The sequence below is a fragment of the Sceloporus occidentalis genome, unplaced genomic scaffold (assembly GCF_023333645.1).
Source record: "Sceloporus occidentalis isolate IW3139 unplaced genomic scaffold, rSceOcc1.0.p SCAF_117, whole genome shotgun sequence".
NCBI lineage: Eukaryota > Metazoa > Chordata > Lepidosauria > Squamata > Phrynosomatidae > Sceloporus > Sceloporus occidentalis.
This window is the reverse complement of record NW_028317097.1, coordinates 565,627-590,515: the sequence shown is the minus strand read 5'-3', so window position 1 is coordinate 590,515 and position 24,889 is coordinate 565,627. Positions and strand designations below refer to the sequence as shown.

Genomic DNA, 24,889 nt, shown 5'->3' with positions numbered 1-24,889 from the left:
GTTCATATTTGCGTACAGTAACCGAAAGGCATTCCTCCTGGTATATGGAAGCCAGTACTGGTCACTTAGTTATTTGTTTCCACCTCTGTCTTCCTTTAAATAGTGATTAAAAATAGCTTTTTGAGTGCATTAGGATAGTTCCCTCATTAAATGTTCATGTGCAATATGCTGCATTTATCTACCTCTTCAGAAGGCTTTATCTGAGCCCTGGGGTAAAAGTGAAAGACAGTATTTACCACGGCTGACACTGGACTTACCAGACAGCTGCCTCCTAATAACTGAAACATTGCTCAGGCTTCAGAAATACAGTAGACGGGCATGACGGCTGTTTTAAAAATGGGCTCTTGCATATTCATGTATGGCCCATTAGATGACCCATTTAAGATGTGGAAAACGTTAATATGGAAGAGGAGGAGGTGGAAGAGGAGGAATTTGAAGGAGACGAATTTGAAAGAGAGATGACCCAGAACAGTGAAAGCAAACTTATAAGGAGGAGGAGCAGCCGCTTATTCAAGCGAAAGCGGCCGAATTCCACTATCAAACGGTTCCTGACCTTTGCCCTGCCCATGTTCTGAAAATGTTTCAACATTTGGAAGCAGTTTTAGAGGCATTTAAGAACTTTGGTAGATTGTCATGGTTTAATTATGATGAGATTTTCAGGCAAACGCTAGCGGTGCATAAGAACCTACAGTGGGGAATGAAGGACGTAGGAACATGGGTTAGTGTTTTGCTTCCTCAAAAAAATGTTTCTAATTTTAGGCCGCAAGGGGTTAATGCACAGCAGATGCGTCAAAAAGGTATATGCTGGTCCTTTAATGATTCCCAATGTAAGTGGCCTAACTCATGTAGGTTTAGGCATGAATGTAGCTACCCAGCTGTCAAATGTTTTCGTAGGGGACAGGGGAAAGGATCAGTTTCCAAAAAGCAGAGATGCCGGTGAGACAGTTAAATCTGCTCCCCTTTTTAAACACTTATCCAAACAAACGGATGGCTAAACTGCTACATGATGGTTTTAAATTTGGCTTTAATATTCCGGTTTTTAAAGGTGATAACTTATGCTGGGTTAATAACCTGAAATCGGTAGAAGGTAATCTGACGATTGTTGAAGAAAAGATTAAAAAAGAAATTTTGCTTGGGAGAGTTGCGGGCCCCTTTCAATTTCCTCCGTTTGACAATTTTAGGTTGTCGCCTTTGGGTTTGGTTCCAAAGAAAGAAAAGGGGTCCTTCAGACTAATTCATCACCTTTCGTTTCCAAAAGGAGGTTCTCTTAATGATGAAATTTGCACAGCTGATTTTCCCGTTCATTATGCTAGCTTTGATGACGCTTTGATGTGGGTGAGACGGTTTGGGAAAAAATGCTTTGCTTGCTAAGGTGGACATTGAAGCTGCTTTTCGGCTTTTGCCTATTAACCCGATTTGTTTTCCTTCTTTAGGTTTTCATTTTAATGGTCAATTCTACTTCGATAAATGTTTGCCGATGGGGTGTTCCATTTCTTGTTTTTATTTTGAAGCTTTTGCTTGTTTCTTAGAATGGGTGGTCAAGAAAGTTTCGGGCCTTGATTCTGTGGTCCTTTATTTAGATGATTTCCTGTTTATTGGTAAGGCGGATAGTTTAGATTGTTTACATTTGTTGAATTCGTTCTTTGTTTTATCAGAGTTTTTTGGTATTCCGTTAGCACATAAGACAGTTTTTCCGGCTACTTCTTTATTATTTTTAGGTATAGAGATTGACACGGTTAAGATGTTATTTAAGTTACCTAAAGAAAAAGTGGTTAAATTGCGTGTTATGATTAATGTAGTTTTATCGGCTAAAAAGGTGACAGTTAAATGTTTTCAATCTTTACTTGGTTTATTGAATTTTGCAGCTAGGATAATCCCTATGGGAAGGGTTTTTTTTCCAGACAGATGGCTAAAGCTATTGCCGGGAAGAAGATAGGTTTTCACAGAGTTAGGGTTACTAGGCAGGTTAAGGAGGATTTGTTAATATGGAAGTTATTTCTTAAAAAGTTCAATGGTGCCGCCATATGGCAGCATGATTTTATCACTAGTGATGATTTAGAATTTTTCACAGATGCAGCGGGAGCATCTGGTTTTGGAATTTTCTGGCAAGGGAAATGGGCTGTTGCTAAATGGCCTATAGATTGGTACGAAGCCGGTTGGACTAAAAATTTAGTATTGTTGGAGTTGTTTCCAGTAGTTGTGGCTCTTGTATTTTGGGGTCCTGCAGGGAGTAACAGAAGGATTTTGTTGAATTGTGATAAAATGGGGGTAGTCTGGGTGGTTAACACTTTGAGAGCAAAATCTTTACCAGTAATAAGTTTATTAAGGCGCTTAGTTTATTTGTGTTTTGTTAATAATATTTGGTTGAAAGCCAAACACATTCCGGGGAAAAACAACAATATAGCTGATGCTCTTTCGCGCTTTGATTTTAAGCTGTTCAGGGAGCTGGCACCCCAGGCAGAGAAGGAAGGGCTGCAGGTTCCACCGTGCATATGGGAATTGACTTCTCCCAGGTAAGAAACTTAATTGCCAGATCTTTATCAAAAAGCACATGGGCCAGCTATAGGTGGTCATGGCGTTTATGGTCAAATTTTGTTCAATCAAACAAAGTAGATTTGTTGGATGCCAGTTTTGGATCTAATTAAGAAAGAGAATTTCCGCGTTCGTTTATAGATAGGTGTTTGTTGGGTATATCTTTTTTCTTCAATTTAGCAGCTAAGCAACATGTTTTTAAAGATTTTTTAGTGAAACAGATTTTGAAAGGCTATGGTGGTAGAACTTGTATTCAAGACTTGAGAAGACCTATTTCTTATGAGTTACTGCATGATTTAGTGAAAGTAGTGGATGATATTTGAGTCTTGCCTATTCAAAACGGCTTTTACTATTGCCTTTTTGGGGGCTTTTAGATTAGGTGAGCTAGTGGCTATTAATAAAAAGGGTGGTTCAGGTTTACAAATCTTAGATGTTATTTGTGGCGTTAGTTTAAAAAATTTTCTGAGGTCATCTAAAACTGACAAGCGGGGTAAAGGTTGATGGATAGTCCTACAAAGGGTTAATGGTAATGGTATTTGCCCTGTGAGGATGTCTGAGGCTTTTATGGCTCAGCGCCCTAAGGTCTCTGGTAACTGGCTTGTTCATGGTTCAGGACAACTGCTTACAAGATTTCAATATAACAGTGTGTTAAAAAAATGTTTGTTCGCTTTGTGTCTGGGTGCTGAACATTATTCTTCTCACTCTTTTAGAATCGGAGCAGCGACAGAGGCTGCTAGGTTAGGGCTGGATACTTCCATAATTAAGAGGATTGGGAGATGGGAAACAGACCGTTTTAAAATATATGTGAGACCGGAATTGTTATGAGTTGGCTAACATTTTTCTTTTTCAGGTCATTCTCCAAAAATATTGTGGATCATTGGACACTCCTTTGTTTTCTGGGCTCAAAGAAGAGCAGAAATAAGAAAGGGAGGAGAAAACCTGAACTTATACTGCAGTCTATTTTTGATGGACCTGTCAGCAACCTGCAGCATAACATGGAGGATGTTGCAAAATCCATTGGGTGCAAGGTGGAGCTCCAGATAAACCACACAAAGTTGTCCTGGAAAGTTATTATAAACCCTTTCAGAAAGATAATTGAAGACTTGGTAAAAGGGGCAAAAGAACTTAAAAATGACACCAGCGGCATAAAATCTGTTTTTAAGGAGACAGATTCTGAGGTGCAGAGCTCTGAAGGCTATGATAAAAAGCTTGAGGAACAGAAAGAAAAGGAGACAAAAGAGGAAAACAAGACTCTTGACACTCTGCAGAAGTTCAACCTGAAGTCTATGCTGGGCTGTGAGTTCGTTATTGAAAAAGGTATTGAGAAATGCCGTGAGTGGTTTGCCAAGAAACATGACGATTGTATGAAGGCCATTCCCCTACCTGTCCTTAACCATCTCTTTTGCCTTCCTATGCAATTCTCATTTTTGTGCAATATCATGAATGTTGTAAATACATGGTGCAAGAAGAAGATCCCTATGGAAGCCAATTTTGGAACCATCTATGATAAGGTCAATGCGACTATGAATGGAAAGGACGATGGCTTTGCTAGCAAAATAGCAATCGTTAAACAAGAACCAAGCATGTTTCTTGGCATGAACGTTTCTAAAAAGGAGATCACAGAGGAGATTACAGAGACATTAGAGCAGAAGAAGTTAGGTATGAGGAAGGTTGGGTCCTTTGTCCGTGTTGTCATTTCCTGCACATTTGTTTTCATCTTTATCTCTGCCTACAAGTATTGCCACCAGTACAACACCAACATTAGGTTTGATAACGCCTATGTAACAACCTACTTCAGGCAGATTGATGCTCGCAGGAGGAAACGGAATAAGAGACACCTTCTACCCCTGAGGAAGGGAGAGCGCAAGAGCTTTGTGTTTCCCTGGAATCCAGCGGTTCAGGACCTTGAGATGAAGACAACAATGATGGAGTTTTTCCAGTGTGTTCCCATGCTCACCTTCCTCATCTTATCCTTAACTACAGACTGGATCCTTTATCACCTATTCCAGATTATCCGGAAAAACATTTGCACATCTTGTATGTGTTCTCCAGTCACCACAAACTGGAAGTCCTGGTTGGAGGCGATACTTTTATTTCCAGGATGTTAAGGCGTACTATTGGTAACCTCAACACCTCTTCTGCCACCATGCACCTGAGTAATAACACCATGTGTCTATTAAATCCGATTCGGATGTCAGTTGAGGGCTATCTGTGGTCTTGCCTTCCTGTGGTCGGACTCCTGTTGCTCTGCTTTGTCCAGGTGTATATTGGTCGTCTCCGCAGAGTGATTGCTGCCTTCTTCTTTCCAAAGAAAGAAAAGCGGCGCGTTCTGTTCCTTTATAACGAACACCTGAAGAAGCGGGCTGCATACGCAGAAATAAAAAGGAAACAGATCATCCGCAGGGCCAGAGCGAACAGACTCTGGCTGAAAAGCTTTGCTACTACCTTGCACCGTTATTTGAGCTGGATGCGCCCGTTCATTCGCAGACGCTGTATTGTGTGCAGAAACCAGAGAATTGGTTTATGAGATAGATTGTGCAGATATTTTCAAGTGCCTTAACAATGTACCTACATATCACTAGGCCACAGTCACATAAAATATTTTTAGCTCCATCTCGAAAACAAGTATCCCTCTCCTTGTTTAATTTGTTTACAAATAGTTATAGTTTGTGTTGGGAACATTGGGTAAATTTAACTAGTCTATCTACCGATATTTGTTTTTTAATATTTATTTTGCTATGGTCTTGCTGCCTTTGGAGTATTACTGCAGCGATTCAGTTTTCTATGTGCCACTTTTAAATATCCCCATTGCATACCTCTCGGGATTATTTTTTCGATTTAATCAGGTAAAAAAAAACTATGCAAACTTTTTGTTTAAAATAAAAACATATAATTTACATTAAGATGTGCCATTAACACTTATCTCTTTATCACAATGACATTTCACGATTTGCCTTATTTTACTGACATAATAATTAAAGCTATATTTTAACAAGAACCCAAAAAATACCAAAAAAAGCTTTACTAGTAAATATTCATGATATATAGACAAACGGGGCGCATAGATATGTGGGAAAAATAAAAATAAAACGAATATAGTGTAATAAGTTCAAAAATAAAAACCAAAATAAGTGATATAAGTTGCACTTTTTCCTCGTTTCGTCAGGACTCATAACGGCCGATATTCGTGATCAGTAAGTATGTAAAATAAATTAATTTATCAAATCAGAAAATGTATCAAATGTTCTTATTTCATTCAATCTTTTCAATTTGCAGGGATATATCAACAGAGCTTCGGAAAAGAGCAGACAGGCAGAATCAAGGTAGAAGACATCTGTGAGTGTGGTTTGGACTCTGTCCAAGATTAAGTGAGAAAAAGAAACAATGTTAGCAACTTAGTTGCAATGTTAATCAGTACCAATTTAGAGATCAAATGTATTAAATGAGTATGTTTCTTTTTTTCTCGTAGGTATCTATCACATTGGACAGAACCCCCCTCGGGGAAAAAGAACATAAGAGGGAGAGAGAGATATAAATGAGAGTATATAGATAGTAATCTCATTAATTGATTAATTGGCTAAGTGCCATCGTGACTGTGTTACTGACAACCTTCTGTTCTATGGTTAACCCATAGATGGAATGAAATTGCATAAAGGTGATGTTATGTAAGGTAGAGAAATGTAATCTTATATAAGAATGTATAAATAAATATATATATATGAATAAGAACTGTATGAAAAATAAACTTGAATAAAAATATTATTATAAAAACAATATATATGCTTGTATGAACTGTATATGTGAACAGTATGATAAAATAAACTTAAAACATTTTTATATGTGTGTTGTTTGTAAATAAATTTTTTAATTTAAAAAAATGGATATGTCTAGTTCTACATTTAAACCGTCTTTTTTGTAGGTTTGAAATTTGTATATCCATTCCGTTTCTTTTTTTTGATAAAATTTCTTTCACGTCTCCTCCCCGCCAATGGGGGGGATACTAGATCAATCCCTATTACTTTAAAATCAGGAAACGAAAATTTGTTACATTTCACGCAGTGTCTTGGGACACTGTGCTTCATATTGTTATTTCTTATTCCACCTAAATGTTCAAGACCCCTTACTTTTAGTTCTCTAGATGTGCGTCCTATGTACTGAATTCCACACTTACATTCTAATAAATACACTACATTCTTTGATGTGCAGTGTATAAAATGACGGATGTTATATTCTTTTTTCGTTATAGTGCATTTGAATGAGGTAGTTTTTTTGTCTTGTAGGTGGCAACTTTTGCAAAGTTTGCATATGCCACATCGGTGAAAAACCCACAGGTTTATAGGTTAAAAAATGGTCTTTATTTATTCTTTCATTTGGAAGAGCGCTGGGGGCTATTAAGCTCTTTAGGTTATTTAATTTTTTATATATGATCTTAGGTTTTTCTGGAAGGAAATTTTGCAGTACGCTGTCACCCTGTAGAATTGGCCAACATTTTTCAAACGCCTTTTTTATTTTAAACGATTTGTCATTATATTGAGTAATAAAAGCGAAATTGAATTCCTCTGTTTTTTGTATTCGTTTCTCTTTTTTATGCAACATCTTTTCTCTTTTCATATCCTTAGTTTTTACTAAACTATCCCTTAACAGTTCGTCGGGGTAATTTTTCTCCTCAACAGTTCGTCCGTTGAGATATTTTACATTTTCAGAATCTGGACTTTATAAGGACTTGATGAATACTCCTTGTGAAAGAAACGGCTTTTACGCATAACCCACCAGTTATGCCTATTCGTTTGTAAGTTTTTAATCTATATTTATTAAACCAATATCTATTTTATTGCACTATTTTTCGTTTCCTATTGTTTATGCAGAAATTCCAAGACAGTATAAAGTCTGGATTTTCGATGAGCGATCACTCCTAAGTACACTTGTGAGTGCAACTTATATCACTTATTTTGGTTTTTATTTTTGAACTCATTACACTATATTCGTTATATTTTTATTTTTCCCACATATCTATGCGCCCCGTTTGTCTATATATCGTGTGTTTTAACACTTGTGAGGAGTGTTGATCTACGGGAGCAGCAAGATCTGTAGGGTACTGTATATTATATTATTTTACATTTGAGACTCACCCACTCGTGAAGGTGTTCTTTTTTTCATTTTATATTGTCACTAGTAAATATTCATGTAAACTATTTTTGCCAAGTTATGCGCACCTCACCCCCAGTTTTGCCTCTCTGCCCCAGAAATGCCTTATACCCCCTATATGCTACTCTGCCCCCATATATGCCTTATACCCTCCTATATGTCAGAGATGCCACTGTGCCCCCTTATACCTCCTATATGCCACTCTGTCCCCTAAAATGCCTTGTACCCCGATATGCCACTGTGCCCCACCTGATATGCCTTATAGCCCCCTATATGACTTTTACCCTTGATATGCCACCATGCCCCTGATATGCCTTTTAACCCTATATGTCAGTGATGCCACTGTGCCCCCTGATATGCCTTATAGCCCCTTTATGCTACCGTGCCCCCTGATATGTCTTATGCCCCCCTGATATAAGAAAAACTGACATCGCTAAAATACCGTATTTGCTCGATTATAAGATGAAATAGGGAAGTGGAGTGGGTGAGGGGGTTGATGGAGATAGTCCTCAGCCTCTAGACTGTCCATCAGAGAGCACTCTCTCAGCATGCTGTGGATAAGCACGCGGCGGTCAGACTGTGACCTGCTCCCTCCTCAACACCAGGCGGTTCCTGACAAACCATAGAGCGTCCTTTACACAGCACACGAGACGCCAAGCGTTATCAATTGCGCAGACCTTCCCTGGCTGTCAGAGAGGAGACAACAGGTGAGGAGGGCCCTGCTCAAACGAGCTTACAGTCTAGAGGGATTTCGGGTGTATTACGCAATAGGTAAAAGTGCCGTCGTTAGGAATAGACCACCCACACTAGTAAAAGTATTGCAGGAGAGGGATTTAATTTATATACAGCCCAATTTGAAATGGCTTTTTAAGCAAACTATTTTAAATTCAATATGAGCAGAGCTTTTACTTTTTTATTCTTTAGATATATAGTAGAGAAGGTAATATTTTGAGATGCTGCAGTCTGTAAAAGTCACTGTATTTCTTTTTTTTCTTGCAGGCCAATGCAGAGCTGGCTGGGATTTGGGAGGTGGGACAGAGGATCTGGCAGAGAGACTTCCCCGGAATCTACTCATCCATTGCTGCCAACCAGTGGTCAGAAAACATTCAACCAATGATGGAGGCTGTAAGAGGTATAGCACTGTCGTCCAGCACATGGTGAATTCTGAAATAAAATTGAAAGTATAGGTTACTCCTGGTTTGTGCTTTTACATTATATAGTGGTGGTTTTTTTTTCTTTCAACGGACCTCTCTTGGGGAGCGTTGCAAAACAATTACTAGATGGAGCTGTCTTGCTGCTGTGTTCTCCAAACAAAGAGAAGAGAGGATTTTTTTGTGCCACTAAGTACTTAGTTCCACTGCCCTCCTTTACTGCGGTGGGTTTATTGCATGGTGTAAAATATCAGGTAACAGCAACATTCTGGTATGGTTTGGCCATGAGTGTCTCATAGGGTAAAAGTTTAGACCATAGGAGAAAATTGCAGAAACCAATGTAAGTTTGGTATGCGGTTGACCCCAGAAGTGGCCGGTTAAATACAGTGTGAAGCAATGTTAATGAACACACTTCTCCTATATTATTTCTCTTTCTGTTAGATGCAACACGGCAGCGTGCCTTTGGCTTGGTGTCTCCTTTTATACCCAGGCAACCAGTAAATGCTGGAACCTAGGCAAGATGGGACTGTGATTGCTGTTAGCAATCACACTGCTATCATGCCAAGTCAGCCAGTACATGCTGAAACCTGGCTGGCTGCCCCCCTTGTGTATTGATGCTGCCAACAGTATGGGGTCTGCACATCACCAGCATGTACTGGCTGAGTGATGGATGCTTACACTGTTTCAGTTAAAATGTGAGTTTCCTAGACTTTCAAAGAACACTTTATCAAACCTGAGGAATATATAGTTTTGATTATATTTCATTAATAATTGATGAAATATAATAAAAAAACATAGGGCTCGACAAACTCTAGGCGCCAGGTCGCCATGGAAACCACGGATCTCCCTAACAGCCCAAAACTAAGGTAGCAGGTAAGTGTGCTCCCTATGTGGCATCGGGCATGTTAATTGTTACTGTCAAGAAAAAAAAATCTTTATGGATTCCATATATTGAACCAAATCACTGGAAAATGTGCTGAAATATAATCAAAAACATAGGGCTCGACAAACTTTGGGCGCCAGGTCGCCAAGGAAACCATTCCCTGGCGCCCAGTGTTCAGCAGGGCTGACATATTCGGTACCCTACGCTTTCCTGCAGGGCATGGTATAACGGGGCTTATGTAACGGGGTCCCCACAGGAAAGGAGAGGAGTCCACATTAGCGAGGTGCGTAGTTGTATACTACGCCCTGATTCATTTCATAGTTTTACAACTAAATGATTCATTAGTCCTACTACTGATAAATGCCCAAAGATTTTGTACTCGTCATTTCATTCAATCATATTAATCCTTTTTCTTAACATGCTTTAATTAGTTCTTCTGAATATCAATTTATTTTACTTTCATATACAATTAACGCTGAAATAGCCCCAACATTTCTCTTCTAGTATTCTCGTGTTTTACGGTCTCCGTCATAGAAGCCCTGGTAGAAATGCTGGCAGCAGATCCAGGTCTCTTGCAGCTCTGCTGGCAATCTTATAGTCAGACCTCTATTTAACTGAACATATAACAACCAAACAGCTCTGTCTATATTATTGCGTTATTTTTCTTGCAGATCTGCGGGGTATTCTCCTCTCTGGAAGCTGGGGAAGGTCTGCGCGATGCGCGTAAACAGCCTCAGCTGCTGCCTGCACTTTCGCCGGCGCTCGGTCATAGAAGCCCCAGTGGAAGTGCCGGCAGCAGCAGAGGTTACCAGACAGGAGGATCCAGGTCCCCTGCGGCGCTGCAGGGGATCTGGATCTTAGTCTTGTAGTCGTCCTCGATTATAAGAGGAGGGGTATTTTTCAGAGCATTTGCTCTTAAAAAAAAAACCAAAAAAAAAAAACCCTTGTCTTATAATCAAGAAAATATGGTATATGGACACGGGTGTTAGCTGGATTAATGGCTCATCACAAAAATTAAAGAGATGTGGGAAAGAATATAGAGAAAATACACAGCATACAGTCTTGCTGCGATTCCCGTGACTGTTAACTGGTATATCTTTGTCTTAAGTCTGTTTTTTCTTTGTTTTGTTACTTGTATTTGTTTTGTCTATTGATATTTGAAAATGTATTAAAGATTATTAAATAAATCATGATTTGTCATTTTTCCACTTCTGCAATAGCTTTATGTGCTATTAGTTCATTCTGTCCCTTCTCTAAAAAATGTTTTGTTTTTTTGTTTTTTTTTTTATCTCCCCTGATTATCTGTACAATTTCTTATCCTACAAAATTGGCCTCTCTAAATTTTCAAAATCCATGTACGAAGGTAACAACTTCTATATATGCACGTTAAGATCTTCTTTTATTATAAAAAGTACATGTTTTTATCCTCCCTTGTTTATACACTAATGATCCATAACATTATCACAGGTGAAGGGAATAACACTGATAAGATTATCATGGCACCTGTCAGTGGGTGGTATATATTAGGCAGCAAGCGAACATAACGTCCTCAAAGTTGATGTGTTAGAAGCAGGAAAAATGGACAGGCTTAAGGATCTAAGTGACTTTGGCCAAATTGTGATGGCTAGACGTCTGGGTCAGAGCATCTCCATATCTGAAGCTCTTGTGCGGCGTTCTTGGTCTGCTGTGGTAAGAAGCAGTAAGTATCAAAAGTGGTCCAAGGAAGGGAAAGCAGCGATCCGGTGACAGGGTCATGGCTGGCCAAGGTTCATTGAGGCAAGTGGGGTGCCAAGCCTGACCCTTATGGTCAAATCCAACAGACAAGCTCCTGTAGCTCAAATTGCTTGGACAGTGAATATTGGGAAACCTTTGGTCCTGCCATTCATGTGTGTGTTACTTTGACATGTACCACCTACCTAAGCATTGTTGCAGACCATGTACACCCTTTCATGGACACTGACAAAACTGCCTGATAAGGATAATAACGTGCCCTGCTACAAAGCAAAACTGGTTCAGAAAAGGTTGAAGGAAAACAACAAGAAGTTCAACAATCACCTTGTAAGCTTCAATGGTTTCGCTCAAATGCCTCGATAGTGAGGCACCGAAAACCCAACCCAGGGCTTTTGAGGACATCTTTGAAGCCGATCAATTCGGTTTACCGCATCAATTCATGTATGTTTAAAAACTAAGCACCCCAGGGTATTTCAAATGCTGGTATATTAACTATTTCCATGCACACATTTTACCACCAGCATTTATCAAAGTTTCAGTAATATTTGTGGTTTTTCTGTACAATATATCTTGAATGTGTGTGTTTTTTAAGTTGTCCTTAAAAAACCCAAATGGAAACATCAGGAGTACATCTTGAAAGCCGTAACATTCAATGAAGGTATAAAAGAAAACATAAACATAGATAACATAGTAATGGCGTGTATTCGTTGCTGGCATATTAGTGACCACTATATACGAGAAAAATAAAATGTCAATAAAATGACAAAGTATTCCCATGTGTGTTTTAGACTTGAAGTTATGACATAGAATAATGTTAGTCAGAATGCAGGTTCCAATTTCAATGCTAATACACAATCGCACTATTTGGGTCCAGCATTTAACGTTATATCGTGATCTTTCCCCGTGTGTTAATTGGTACATGTGGTCACCATAGTCCTGGGGTGATCATTAATTGCCTTCTAAACTATGTTACATCAAGCGTCTGTCGCCATACAATATTCGGCTGATGTCCGGGAGAGGGGCCACATGAGGCAGCATTAAAGCAACATTGTTTGTGTAAAGAAAGCATTTATAGATCGTGTTTTACACCCATTTAAAGTCATGGCGTGCCTAGGATACCAACTGTCGCCAACAGGATGTTTTTCTGTGCTATGAGAGGTTAAACACTGCAATATTTTTAGTAACGTTTATTCTTTGGTTGAACATTGTAAATGAAGGATAATTGTACTCAAATATATATATATATATATCTATGTGAATATATATGCATATATTTGTATCTATGTATGTGTGTGTGTACACACACAAACTCCAAAGAGGTATCAATTGAGGTAACATTGTGTTTAACTGTCCGTTGCATAGGATAGTTGCGTATATCAAAGCAACCATCTCGGCCAAATTTATCTTCACCGTCCTTTCTACTGGAATCATTTATTCCCCGGCCCTATGATTTATGTAAGCAGATGATACACATTGCAGAGCCTCTCGTCCCTCTCACTTTTCGTTTGATGAGACGTTAGCCCGTTTAGAATTAAGCTAAAAGGCAATTTGCAGTCTACCGGGGAAGCACTAGCAGCGAAACATTGCGCGCCCCAGTGTCTGCAAGCACCCCCCCGGCCCACACGATAGTACGTAGTCGTACGCTTCCCTTGCATGCACTGAAAGCACTAGAACGGAAGCGACACCAACAAAATGGCTACCGTTGAAAGACGGGCATGTATTTGCACTTTGGTCTCTAGTAGTTAGAACAACTCTGACTTTGGATACATTGACGGGTTTGAACCCGGAAGAGGAAGACCGGTGTCAGTGGTTCTAGACGGGAGGCCCTGTGGGCTTGCGGGGAAAATGCCAGTGGCCGTGATGGCGGAAAACCCGGTCTCCTTCCAGAGGTTGTTGGAGCAGTGCGAGGAGCAGGAACTTGAGGTGAGGCGTTTAGTGTTCCTTCATTATACGTAAGGGAGCTGGCAGGACGGCGGTTCTCTACCGTAGCTGTACTCCGGTGGGTGGCAGATCGGGAGCTATGGTTGCAAATCGGTGGTAACGCTGCTGATTTCATGGGCTGTGTTTAGATGCATTTAGCTACAGAATACTCTCGTGTATATAGTACATAGTGAAGCGCTCTACGTCTTTTGTGTACGTTTAAGTGTGACGTCATGTCTGTCACTGCGGTACCTCTAGCGGCATTAGTAGTTTTATTTTCTCTAGGTGGTTCTGGGCTGATGTATTATTTTTCTGCCAAGTGCACATATATTTAAATTATGGTTTAAAACTGCATTATGTCTGTTCAGGCTCCAGGAGGTATTGCAACACCCCAGGTGTACAGTCAGCTTCTAGCGCTATACCTTCTACACAATGACATGTAAGTTATTCTTCCTAACTCTCTGATATTATATGAAAGATACATCTATGCAGCAGCTGTAACGTACTAAATAATACACATCTGTGCAGCTGTTCTAATCATTTTATATTTTAAATATATATATTTTTGTTCTGGTTGTCTTCTGTAACTACTGATTGCTCTGTAAGCACAACATGAAGACCCATTTTACATTAGGGGACATTAATACATTTCATGATTCTTGCTTAATCACATCTTTATAAATGAGTATTGTGAAAATGGGTACAAATATAAACATGTTTTTGGAAGATGCCTGTTGGCTGGGCTCATATAGATTCATTTGAGAATATGTGTTAATGCCCTATAAATTCATGGATTTTTCCACAGTGGTGATAAAGCATATGTTCAGATTTTTTTGAGGTTACTACAACCACTTATTTTACTGGTAGGAATATGCTAATGAGCCATTGTGTGTTCACTGAGGACCTCTTTGTGATGTCACAGTAGCTGTGCAGTAGTCAGCGTGATTTCCACAGACCATTCCAGTCTGCAGTTAGTGTTTGGAGTGTGAAGTCGTGACTACTGCAGCACCTCTCATATCTGAGTACAGATAGATTTAAGACGTAGAAAAACGTTAATATGGAGGAAGAGGAGGAGGTAGAAGAGGAGGAGGTAGAAGAGGAGGAGAGAAGCGTAGAAGGAGACGAATTTGAAAGAGAGATGACCCAGAACAGTGGAAGCAGACTTCTAAGGAGGGGGAGCAGCCGCTTATTTAAGCAAAAGCGACCAAATTCCACTATCAAGCGGTTCCTGACCTTTGCCATGCCCATGTTCTGTCTTAGATTCCTTTTCAGTGACCCGAATGAATTTTTCATGACAAAGTTTTTCCTTGGTGCTGGAGCTGGGGGTATGATTGGCACTGGAATCTACTTTTTGTTGGTACATCCAATGAATCTATATCAAGAAAATAAGATAAACCTTCTGTATGGGCTATCAGGAACCTTTGCCATCGGATGGGGTACATCTTCTCACTTTCGCTGTGCCACAATCATGATGGCACCAAATATTTTGGGCAAAGAAGGCCGTGCTTACCTGGTGATGTATGTACTGCAGTCTATTTTTGATGGACCTGTCAGCAACCTGCAGCATAACATGGAGGATGTTGCAAAATCCATTGGGTGCACGGTGGAGCTCCAGATAAACCACACAAAGTTGTCCTGGAAAGTTATTATAAACCCTTTCAGAAAGATAATTGAAGACTTGGTAAAGGGGGCAAAAGAACTTAAAAATGACACCAGCGGCATAAAATCTGTTTTTAAGGAGACAGATTCTGAGGTGCAGAGCTCTGAAGGCTATGATAAAAAGGTTGAGGAACAGAAAGAAAAGGAGATAAAAGGGGAAAACAAGACTCTTGACACTCTGCAGAAGTTCAACCTGAAGTCTATGCTGCGCTGTGAGTTCGTTATTGAAAAAGGTATTGAGAAATGCCGTGAGTGGTTTGCCAAGAAACATGACGATTGTATGAAGGCCATTCCCCTACCTGTCCTTAACCATCTCTTGTGCCTTCCTATGCAATTCTCATTTTTGTGCAATATCATGAATGTTGTAAATACATGGTGCAAGAAGAAGATCCCTATGGAAGCCAATTTTGGAACCATCTATGATAAGGTCAATGCGACTATGAACGGAATGGACGATGGCTTTGCTAGCAAAATAGCAATAGTTAAACAAGAACAAAGCATGTTTCTTGGCATGAACGTTTCTAAAAAGGAGATCAAGGAGGAGATTACAGAGACATTAGAGCAGAAGAGATTAGCCATGAGGAAGGTTGGGTCCTTTGTCCGTATTGTCATTTCCTGCACGTTTATTTTCATCTTTATCTCTGCCTACAAGTATTGCTACCAGTACAACACCAACATTAGGTTTGATAACGCCTATGTAACAACCTACTTCAGGCAGATTGATGCTCGCAGGAGGAAACGGAATAAGAGACACCTTCTACCCCTGAGAAAGGGAGAGCGCAAGAGCTTTGTGTTTCCCTGGAAACCAGCGGTTCAGGACCTTGAGATGAAGACAACAATGATGGAGTTTTTCCAGTGTGTTCCCATACTCACCTTCCTCATCTTATCCTTAACTACAGACTGGATCCTTTATCACCTGTTCCAGATTATCCGGAAACATTCGCACATCTCGTATGTGTTCTCCAGTCACCACAAACTGGAGGTTCTGGTTGGAGGCGATACTTTTATTTCCAGGATGTTAAGGCGTACTATTGGAAACCTCAACACCTCTTCTGCCACCATGCATCTGAGTAATAACACCATGTGTCTAGTAAATCCGATTCGAATGTCACTTGAGGGCTATCTGTGGTCTTGCCTTCCTGTGGTCGGACTCCTGTCGCTCTGCTTTGTCCAGGTGTATATTGGCCGTCTCCGCAGAGTGATTGCTGCCTTCTTCTTTCCAAGGAGAGAAAAGCGGCGGGTTCTGTTCCTTTATAACGAACACCTGAAGAAGCGGGCTGCATTCGCAGAAATAAAAAGGAAGCAGATCATCTGCAGGGCCAAAGCGAACAGACTGAAAAGCTTTGCTTCTACCCTGCACCGTTATTTGAGCTGGATGCGCCCGTTCATTCGCAGACGCTGTATTGTGTGCAGTTCTAGTGAAACCAAGGACTCGTATGTGTGCGAGATAGCAGACTGTGGCACAGTATACTGCAGGCAGTGCTGGAGAGATATGAAGCGCTTCTGTTATGCATGTACACCTCGTGAAGACAACGTCTCCGACAGCGAGAGTGATGAGGATGAATTGAAATGATCCCAGGAATTCCACCTGCATATGTTTACCACCTATATGCAATAAACAGTCTGGGGTCACCTGGTGGCAATACAAAAACCAATAACAAATAAAACTAATTATAATTAGTATCTTGTTTAGTGTTTCTGGTGATAGTGTTACACAAAAGGTGTTAGTAGTAGAAGGTTGCAAGCTCATCCAGTGCAGGAAGCTGATCATGGATGAAACGTTGTCACCTCAGCGTATTGCAATTAGATTCTTTGCTGTTCTGAGTTTCGGAGAGAAATGTAGACAAAGATACAATATGAGGAGAACAAAACATACCAGCAACGTGTCCCAGTCCTAGATCCTTTCTTCCCCCACAGTCCTTCTTTTCTAGGAGCTGAGAACGGATATGAGGGTATCATAGTGTTCCACAACAGAAATTGCCAATAGTGTGTATAGAAACAACAGAAACCAGAGAATTGGTTTATGAGATAGATTGTGCAGATATTTTCAAGCGCCTTAACAATGTACCTACATATCACTAGGCCACAGTCACATAAAATATTTTTAGCCCCATCTCGAAAACAAGTATCCCTCTCCTTGTTTAATTTGTTTACAAATAGTTATGGTTTGTGTTGGGAACATTGGGTACATTTAACTAGTCTATCTACCGATATTTGTTTTTTAATATATATTTTGCCATGGTCTTGCTGCCTTTGGAGTATTACTGCAGCGATTCCGTTTTCTATGTGCCACTGTTAAATATCCCCATATATATATACATTTATATGTGTGTGTGTGTATCTATATATTACACACGCACACACCGTATTGGCCCGATTATAGGCCGCACCCTAAAAGTTTGAGAAAAGAGAAAATTATTTTTAAAGACAAAAAACAAAGTGGAATGGTGAAACAATATCTTATCTAATGAACAGGAATACATGTATTCTAACATTTTTGGTATCTATTATGCGGTTAGTCAGCATAGGTTATATACAAATAGCAACGTGGAAAACCAATAGCCATTTTATGTGCCCCCCCCCTTAATTAATAATACACCTTACTTTAATTTCCTTCTGCCCCCTTCCCTGATATTCCACTCTGCTCCCTAGATATCCCCCCCCCGACTTACCAATGCACCTGGGCCGCCTGATATGCCTTAGCCCCCCCGATATATGAAAAACTGACATGGCTAAAATAGGTATAAAAATATAGACAAAAAAAATAATACACAATACAATATAAATAAACTTACCAGTGCATCCCTAGACTTGTCCCCTGTGCTTCAGGCTCCCTGGTATCTAGTGGGGGCAGCCGGAGGAGGTCTGGTTTAGTATATGTGATTTGTAAATGTAATTTTATATTTCTTACTGCAGCAAATGAATGATTGTTTGACAACTGATGCTTGTATGTTTTACCAGGAATAATGCCAGATATCTCTGGAAAAGAATACCACCTGCCATCAAATCTGTAAGTAGTGTGTGCTTATAGCTTTACTGTGCAAAACATACTTACTTTACTAGAAGAAACTAATGCCCTATTTTTTATGTTTATTATTGAAATTGTATTATCAATAAACTACCATTAGTAAAAAAAAACCCCAGAAAGATAAGCAGTACTGCAGCGCAGGGCAATACATGTACAGCACTACTTCAGTTAACGGAACGTTCAACAATACAGTAAAAGCAGTGTACAATTACAATTCCAGACATGGCACGTATGGCTAGCACGTTAGTGGAATAAGCCTGGGGAAATAGGGAAGTGGAGTGGGTGAGGGGGTTGAAGGAGATGGAGATAGTCCTCAGCGTCTAGACTGTCCATAAGAGAGTACTCTCTCAGCATGCTGTGGATAAGCATGCGGCGGTCAGACTGTCACTTGCTCCCTCCTCAACACCAGGCGGTTCCTGACAAACCATAGAGCGTCCTTTACACAGCACGTGAGACGCCAAGCATTATCAATTGCTCAGACCTTCCCCGGCTGTCAGAGAGGTGAGTTCCCCGCACCGGTGCGGGGAATTCTCTCTGACAGCCAGACGGTGTATGCGGGATGTACGCAGACAGCCCCCGCTGCTAACAGCAACTCCTTCCTGCTGCAGCAGAAGTTGCCTACGCAAATCGCGTAGACGTCTACCCACTGCCCCGACTATACACCAGGGAGTCAGAAGCACCGGTAAGTTTGGGGGGGGGTGTTAAATGGGGGGCATAAGGCATTTCTGCAGGCAGAGTGTTCTATAATATGCCTTTTAACCCCCTTTATGCCACTCTGCCTCCTGGAATGCCTTTTAACCCTCTATACACCACTCTGCCTCCTGAAATGCCTTGTACCTCCCTATATGCCACTCTGCCCCATAATATGCCTTTTAACCCCCCAGAGTGGCATATAGGGGTAGAAGGCATTTCTGGAGGCAGAGTGGCACATAGGGGCCAAAAGGCATATCATGGGGCACAGTGGCATATTGAGGGTTAAAAGGCATATCATGGGGGCACAGTGGCAAGCCTGGGGTGAAGATGTGCGTAACTGGGGGACAAGTTGGAAAATAAAAGGAAATAAAAACATATGGTTTTCTCAACCATAGCTTTTAATTTAAAAAAAAATAGTTTACATGAATTAACATTTACTAGTAAAGCTTTTTTCCTATAGGGTGGTCTTATATTCAGGCTTCTTCTTTTTTTTCTAAATTAATATTAAGATTTTGGGGGGTCATCTTATAATTGAGCAAATACAGTAATTTAGTTGATGATTTTTTATTATTATTATTACTTTTGTTTTTTTATAGCGCCATCAAATTCCATAGCGCTGTACAATGGGTAGACGGGTCATAACAAGAAGTATGTAACATAACAAATTGACTAACAGAGACAACAGGTGAGAAGGGCCCGGCTCAAAGAAGCTTACAGTCTAGAGGGATTTAGGGTGTATTATACAATAGGTAAAAGTGCCGTTGTTAGGAATAGACCACCCGCACTAGTAAAAGTATTGCAGGAGAGGGATTTAATTTATATACAGCCCAATTTGAAATGGCTTTTTAAGCAAACTATTTTAAATTCAATATGAGCAGAGGTTTTACTTTTTTTTTTTATTCTTTAGGTATATAGTAGAGAAGGTAATATTTTGAGATGCTGCAGTCTGTAAAAGTCACTGTATTTCTTTTTTTTCTTGCAGGCCAATGCAGAGCTGGCTGGGATTTGGGAGGTGGGACAGAGGATCTGGCAGAGAGACTTCCCCGCAATCTACGCATCCATTGCTGCCAACCAGTGGTCAGAAAACATTCAACCGATCATGGAGGCTGTAAGAGGTATAGCACTGTCGTCCAGCACATGGTGAATTAATTCTGAAATAAAATTGAAAGTATAGGTTACTTCTGGTTTGAAGAGTGTGTTTTTGAAGCACTCGGAAGCTTATTGGAAACCGTTTTCAGGCATCAAAGAGCATGCTACATCTTTCTTTGACTGTGTGAGTAGGTTTGAAAGCATTTAGTAGCTACATGTGTGTTTTTCTAAATTCGCTTTTGTGCCTTCACATTATATAGTGCTGTTTTTTTTTCGTTCAACGGACCTCTCTTGGGGAGCATTGCAAAACAATTACTAGATGGAGCTGTCTTGCTGCTGTATTCTCCAAAGAGAAGAGAGGGTTGTTTTTTTTTGCCGCTAAACACTTAGTTCCACTGCCCTCCTTTACTGCAGTGGGTTTACTGCATGGCGTAAAATATCAGGTAACGGCAACATTCTGCTATGGTTTGGCCATGAGTGTCTCATAGGGTAAAAGTTTAGACCATTAGAGCAAATTACAGAAACCAATGTAAGTTTGGTATGCGGTTGACCCCAGAAGTGGCCAGTTAAATACAGTGTGAAGCAATGTTTATGAACACACTTCTCATATATTATTTCTCTTTCTGTTAGATGCAACACGGCAGCGTGCCTTTGGCTTGGTGTCCCAGGCATACACCTCAATCTCTGCTGACGATTTTGCAGCCTTTGTTGGTCTTCCCGTGGAGGAAGCTGTGAAAGGTGCGTGCGGTGTACTAATTGAGCATGTGATATTTCTAAGTAATTGATAAGGTGGTATGACCAGTGCTGTTTACTAGTGATGTTGCATTTGTCATGTTGCCCAGAAACTAAGCATTAAGAGACACTGGAAGTGATCAGGGTGTCATTCGACAGCTTCCTGCTGATTGATCTAACATAAATCAGAAAACAAAAGAAGTGCTTCATGTGCCAACGTGATTTAAAAAAAAAAGTGACACAAAATATCTTGTAAACACAAAATGTAACAAAAATATATACTGTATTTGCCAGAATATAATCGAGGTTTAGCGCAGGGATGCACAATTTGTATCGCCTGACGCCCGGGACATGCAGTTCCGGGCGTGTTTTTATTATTTTTTTTTTCCCCTTTCATTTAGCCCTACTGTGGGCAAGCATCAGGGTTACGATACAGATCCCTCGGAAGTGCTGCAGGGGACTACTCTCCGGCACGTAGACAACCTCCGCTGCCGGTACTTCCGGAAGATTTTCACGCCGGTGCTCCACCATAGAAGCCTCGGTGGAAGTGTCGGCAGCGGAGGTTGTCTAGGCGCATCACGCAAACATTCACCGGCTGTGGCGATGCGCATAGACAACTTCCACGGCAGGCACTTCCGCCGGTGCTTCACCGTCATAGAAGCCCCGGTGGAAGTGCCAGCAGCGGAGGTTGTCTGCGTGCATCGCACAGACGTCCACCGGCCAGCACCGGTAGATACTGGGGGGTGGCGTTTCTAGGGGGCATACAGCATATCTGGGGGGAGGGGCAGAGTGGCATATCTATAAGGTGCATTAGGAATTAAGGGGAACCTTCAAATGGCTATTGGTTTTCCAAATTTCTGTTTATATATACACCGTATTTGCTCGATTATCCCCTTAAGGACAATGGGCGGTCCCTAAACCCATTGAAAACAATGCATGTACGTGCTTTGTCATTAAGGGGTTAAGACAAGGTTTTTTTCAGAGCAAATGCAAGTTCAAAAGACTTTGACTTGTCATGGTGACATCACTGAAGTCTTACATCATAAGGGGTACTGTCCAGTTCCAAGAGAGATCCATGAGATCTTAAAGTGTAACAATACATTTAAAAAAAAAATGTAAATGCAAAAAAACTGCCCAAATACCTCCTTGTCCCTCCCACTAGGAATATACCTTTAAAAAAAACCCAAAACAACCAAATAGTGTAGTATGTAAGTGAACATTTTTAAATGAAAAAGAGCATTTAAAAAAGCTATATATGTGAAGTTGTATTCTACTCAGTGGGGCCTAATTTGTGCATAAAGCCTAAGTAATTTTGGGTTGTTTTTTGTTTCTTTTTAAACATTTCATTCACACGAAATGACACGCTGCACAAAAAAAGCTATAAATCCTCGTCTGTCCTTGAAACAATATCTAATTTGTGTGGGTACATTAAACATGAAAAAGGTGAATCGTTAACAAAAATGTGGTAAAAATGCCAAAAAGTTTGTCACGTAGTGGAATAAAAACGAAGGGGTTGAAGTAAATGTACAGAAAACCTGGCTTGGAGCATGACACTCAATGCTGTATACTTGTGTATGAAACACACAATATATATGGGAGTAACATTTAAAGGATAGATGATTCCATGATTTGACAAATTGTATGCATTGCACTTGCCAATTTTTGGTGATCTCTTGTGATTTGTTCAGGGGTCTTGGAGCAGGGCTGGCAAGCTGATTCTGCTTCTCGCATGGTAATGCCCAAGAAACCAGGTAGGTGGAGTTCTTCTTCATCCTCTGTTGCTGGTGTTACTTTAGATCATATATCTATCTATAGGTCTACGCAGTAAAGTAACGTCTTATGAAGCCAAACATAGGTACCCCTCCAGTAGTTGCTAAATGCAAAGCTAGTTTCACTCGATTACGTTTATGTGACGACATTTCAGTATTAAAAATTCAGAGCAGACTATGCATCCATACTATGCAAATAACGCTAGTTTGCTATTATTATTATGTAAATGACAAAATTCCACTTACAGAAACAAGAGGTAAAGAGGGCCCTGCTCAAGAGTTTACAATCTAGAAAATGTATGCCCCTAATTGCTAGCCTCTCACCAATGATTTGTTTCTAAATGCTTCTCCCCACACGTAAGTGAGCGCTGTGTGTGTATAAAGATGTGTACACCCTCCTTTTATACACCTATGAGCCATAACATTATGACCACTGACAGGCGAAGTGAGTAACACTGATAATCTTGTTAATCATGGCACCTGTCACTGGGTGGTATATATTAGGCAGCAAGTGAACCTTTCTTCCTCAAAGTTGATGTGTTAGAAGCTGGAAAAAATGGGCAAGCATAAGGATCTGAGCAACTTTGACAAGGACCAAATTGTGATGGCTAGACTACTGGGTCAGAGCATCTCCAAAGCTGCAGCTCTTGTGGGGTGTTCTCGATCTGCAATGGTCATCAAAAATGGTCCGAGGAAGGGAAAGCTGTGAACCAGTGACAGGGTCATGGGCAGCCAAGGCTCATTAATGTATTTGGAAGGCGAAGGCTGGCCCTTATGGTCAAATACAACAGATGAGCTACAGTAGCTTAGATTGCTGAAAAAGTTAATGCTGGTTCTGACAGAAAAGTGTATAGGGCTGCGTAGTGGCAGACCAGTCGGGGTGCCCATGCTGACCCCTGTCCTGAAAACGCCTACAATGGGCATGTGAGCATAAGAACTGGACCACAGAGTATGAACCACATTTTCTTTTACGTCACATGGATGGCCGGGTGCATGTGCGTTGGTTACCTGGAGAACACATGGCACCAGGATGCATCCATGCAAGCCCCAACCTCACAACTTAAAGGACCTGCTTACAACAACTTGGTGCCAGATACCACAGCACACCTTCAGAGGTCTAGCGGAGTCAATGCCTCGAAGGGGCAAAAGGAGACCCTGCACAATATTAGGCTGGTGGTCCTAATGTTATGGGTAATAGGTGTAAGTAATAAACCTTGGCAGACATGCTTTATGTTAAAGAAACTCTGTATCTTGAAGAATGAAGGCATGTGTTCTGACTTTTTTTCCTTTCCCACACAGATTCAGCTCCCCTGTCTCTGATTCCCAATGAGCAGCAGCTGGCCAGACTCACTGACTACGTGGCTTTCCTAGAGAACTAACGCATCCTTCCCATTCGGAGATGAAAATAAGGAACACAAAAAGAGAAGCAAGAATCCCTCCGTGCTTATCCCTCCAAATTGACCACACTGGGCTCTAAAACCCCACCTGTGATAACCTGGCTTATTCATTTATGAGCTGCACTTTGGCCAAAAGGGGTTAATGTGCATGCAGGGGGTGTTGTCATGAAATGGCTTATGTTGTGTGGCTTAACCCTTTGCTGCCAGAAAGGTCTGCATTACATCAGTTACATCAGCTACTTTTGCTGTCCCCTCTGACAGCGACAAAAGGGAAAATATTAAGAAAATGCTTTGGTTTTCTTTAAAGCTGATAACCTAGTTAAGAAGCTTGAGATCTGTAAAGTGGATTCTTGGAGAGACTTTGTGGCAACATCTTATGGTTAATTTTCCTTAGTAGTCCTCATACAGTTAAATGTCCTCTATAACACACAGAATCCACTCTTTTGTTCCCAGCATTGCCAGTGGTTTTTTTCCTCTCAGATGTGTACCTCTACTGCTGAACTGGGGAACAGTCGATTTTGTTAACGTCCTTTCCCTCCTCCTGAGCTTTCAGCAGGACCACAAGGTGGCGCTGCGTAGCTTCATTAAATCCCCTGCCTGTGCATGAAGGAGAGGAGGTCAAATGTTTTAACACACAAACAATGCATTGGGATGGCTACCTCGTAGCACTGCGTGGAAATCGGAGCAGTGTCATTTTTGTCACAATGTAGCCTGGTGTAAGACATTCATTAGTAAGAATTTGACTCATTAAACAGTGTTTAGTACATAAATCAGCCTGTGTCTCATTCTTGACCAAAATGTGTAATATTGATTACATTTTTCTTACATTTTCTGATCAATTGCAAGGGTTAAATAGACTCTAAAGGCTGGTATTGCTTGTGCACGCTGGGCATATGGCCATAGAAATTATTTAGAACTTCAAATGTTGCAGTGCAGCCAGCGCTCTGCATTTCTATAAATTTTATTGTCTTAAAACAATTTGTAACAGAGATCAAAATGCTATATATCGTAAAATCTGGCCTGCAGGACGGCCAGATCTTCTTCTGCAAGGGTTAGGACCACTGGAACAGTTGCTAGAGGTGGGGGGACGCTCAAGAGCTACCTAACTCCCCTCCTTTCCAGAAAAGCCAGACCTTTTTTTTTTTTTTTATTTATTTATT

The 24,889-nt window shown here is 40.6% G+C and overlaps 2 protein-coding genes across 3 annotated transcripts; both read left to right on the top strand.

The window, feature by feature from the left end:
- The first annotated feature begins 401 nt into the window (after positions 1-401).
- LOC149282382 (E3 ubiquitin-protein ligase DCST1-like) lies at positions 402-5,059 on the top strand. The gene is made up of 5 exons (XM_089498259.1): positions 402-471; positions 1,530-1,598; positions 2,372-2,513; positions 3,383-4,471; positions 4,585-5,059. Exons 1-5 carry the CDS (start codon positions 402-404, stop codon positions 5,057-5,059), a joined length of 1,845 nt encoding a protein of 614 aa, XP_089354385.1.
- Positions 5,060-13,287: 8,228 nt separating this feature from the next.
- LOC149282381 (COP9 signalosome complex subunit 8) lies at positions 13,288-23,711 on the top strand. 2 transcript variants are annotated; one of them, XM_089498285.1, is made up of 8 exons: positions 13,288-13,365; positions 13,731-13,801; positions 17,983-18,031; positions 19,725-19,857; positions 20,462-20,569; positions 22,252-22,323; positions 23,399-23,417; positions 23,624-23,711. In XM_089498285.1, the coding sequence occupies exons 1-8, from the start codon at positions 13,288-13,290 to the stop codon at positions 23,709-23,711; spliced, it is 618 nt and encodes a 205-aa protein (XP_089354411.1). The 2 variants fall into 2 exon arrangements, with proteins under 2 accessions (XP_089354411.1, XP_089354412.1); XM_089498286.1 differs by lacking the exon at positions 23,399-23,417 and having other exon boundaries at positions 22,252-22,314; positions 23,632-23,711.
- Positions 23,712-24,889: the final 1,178 nt, after the last annotated feature.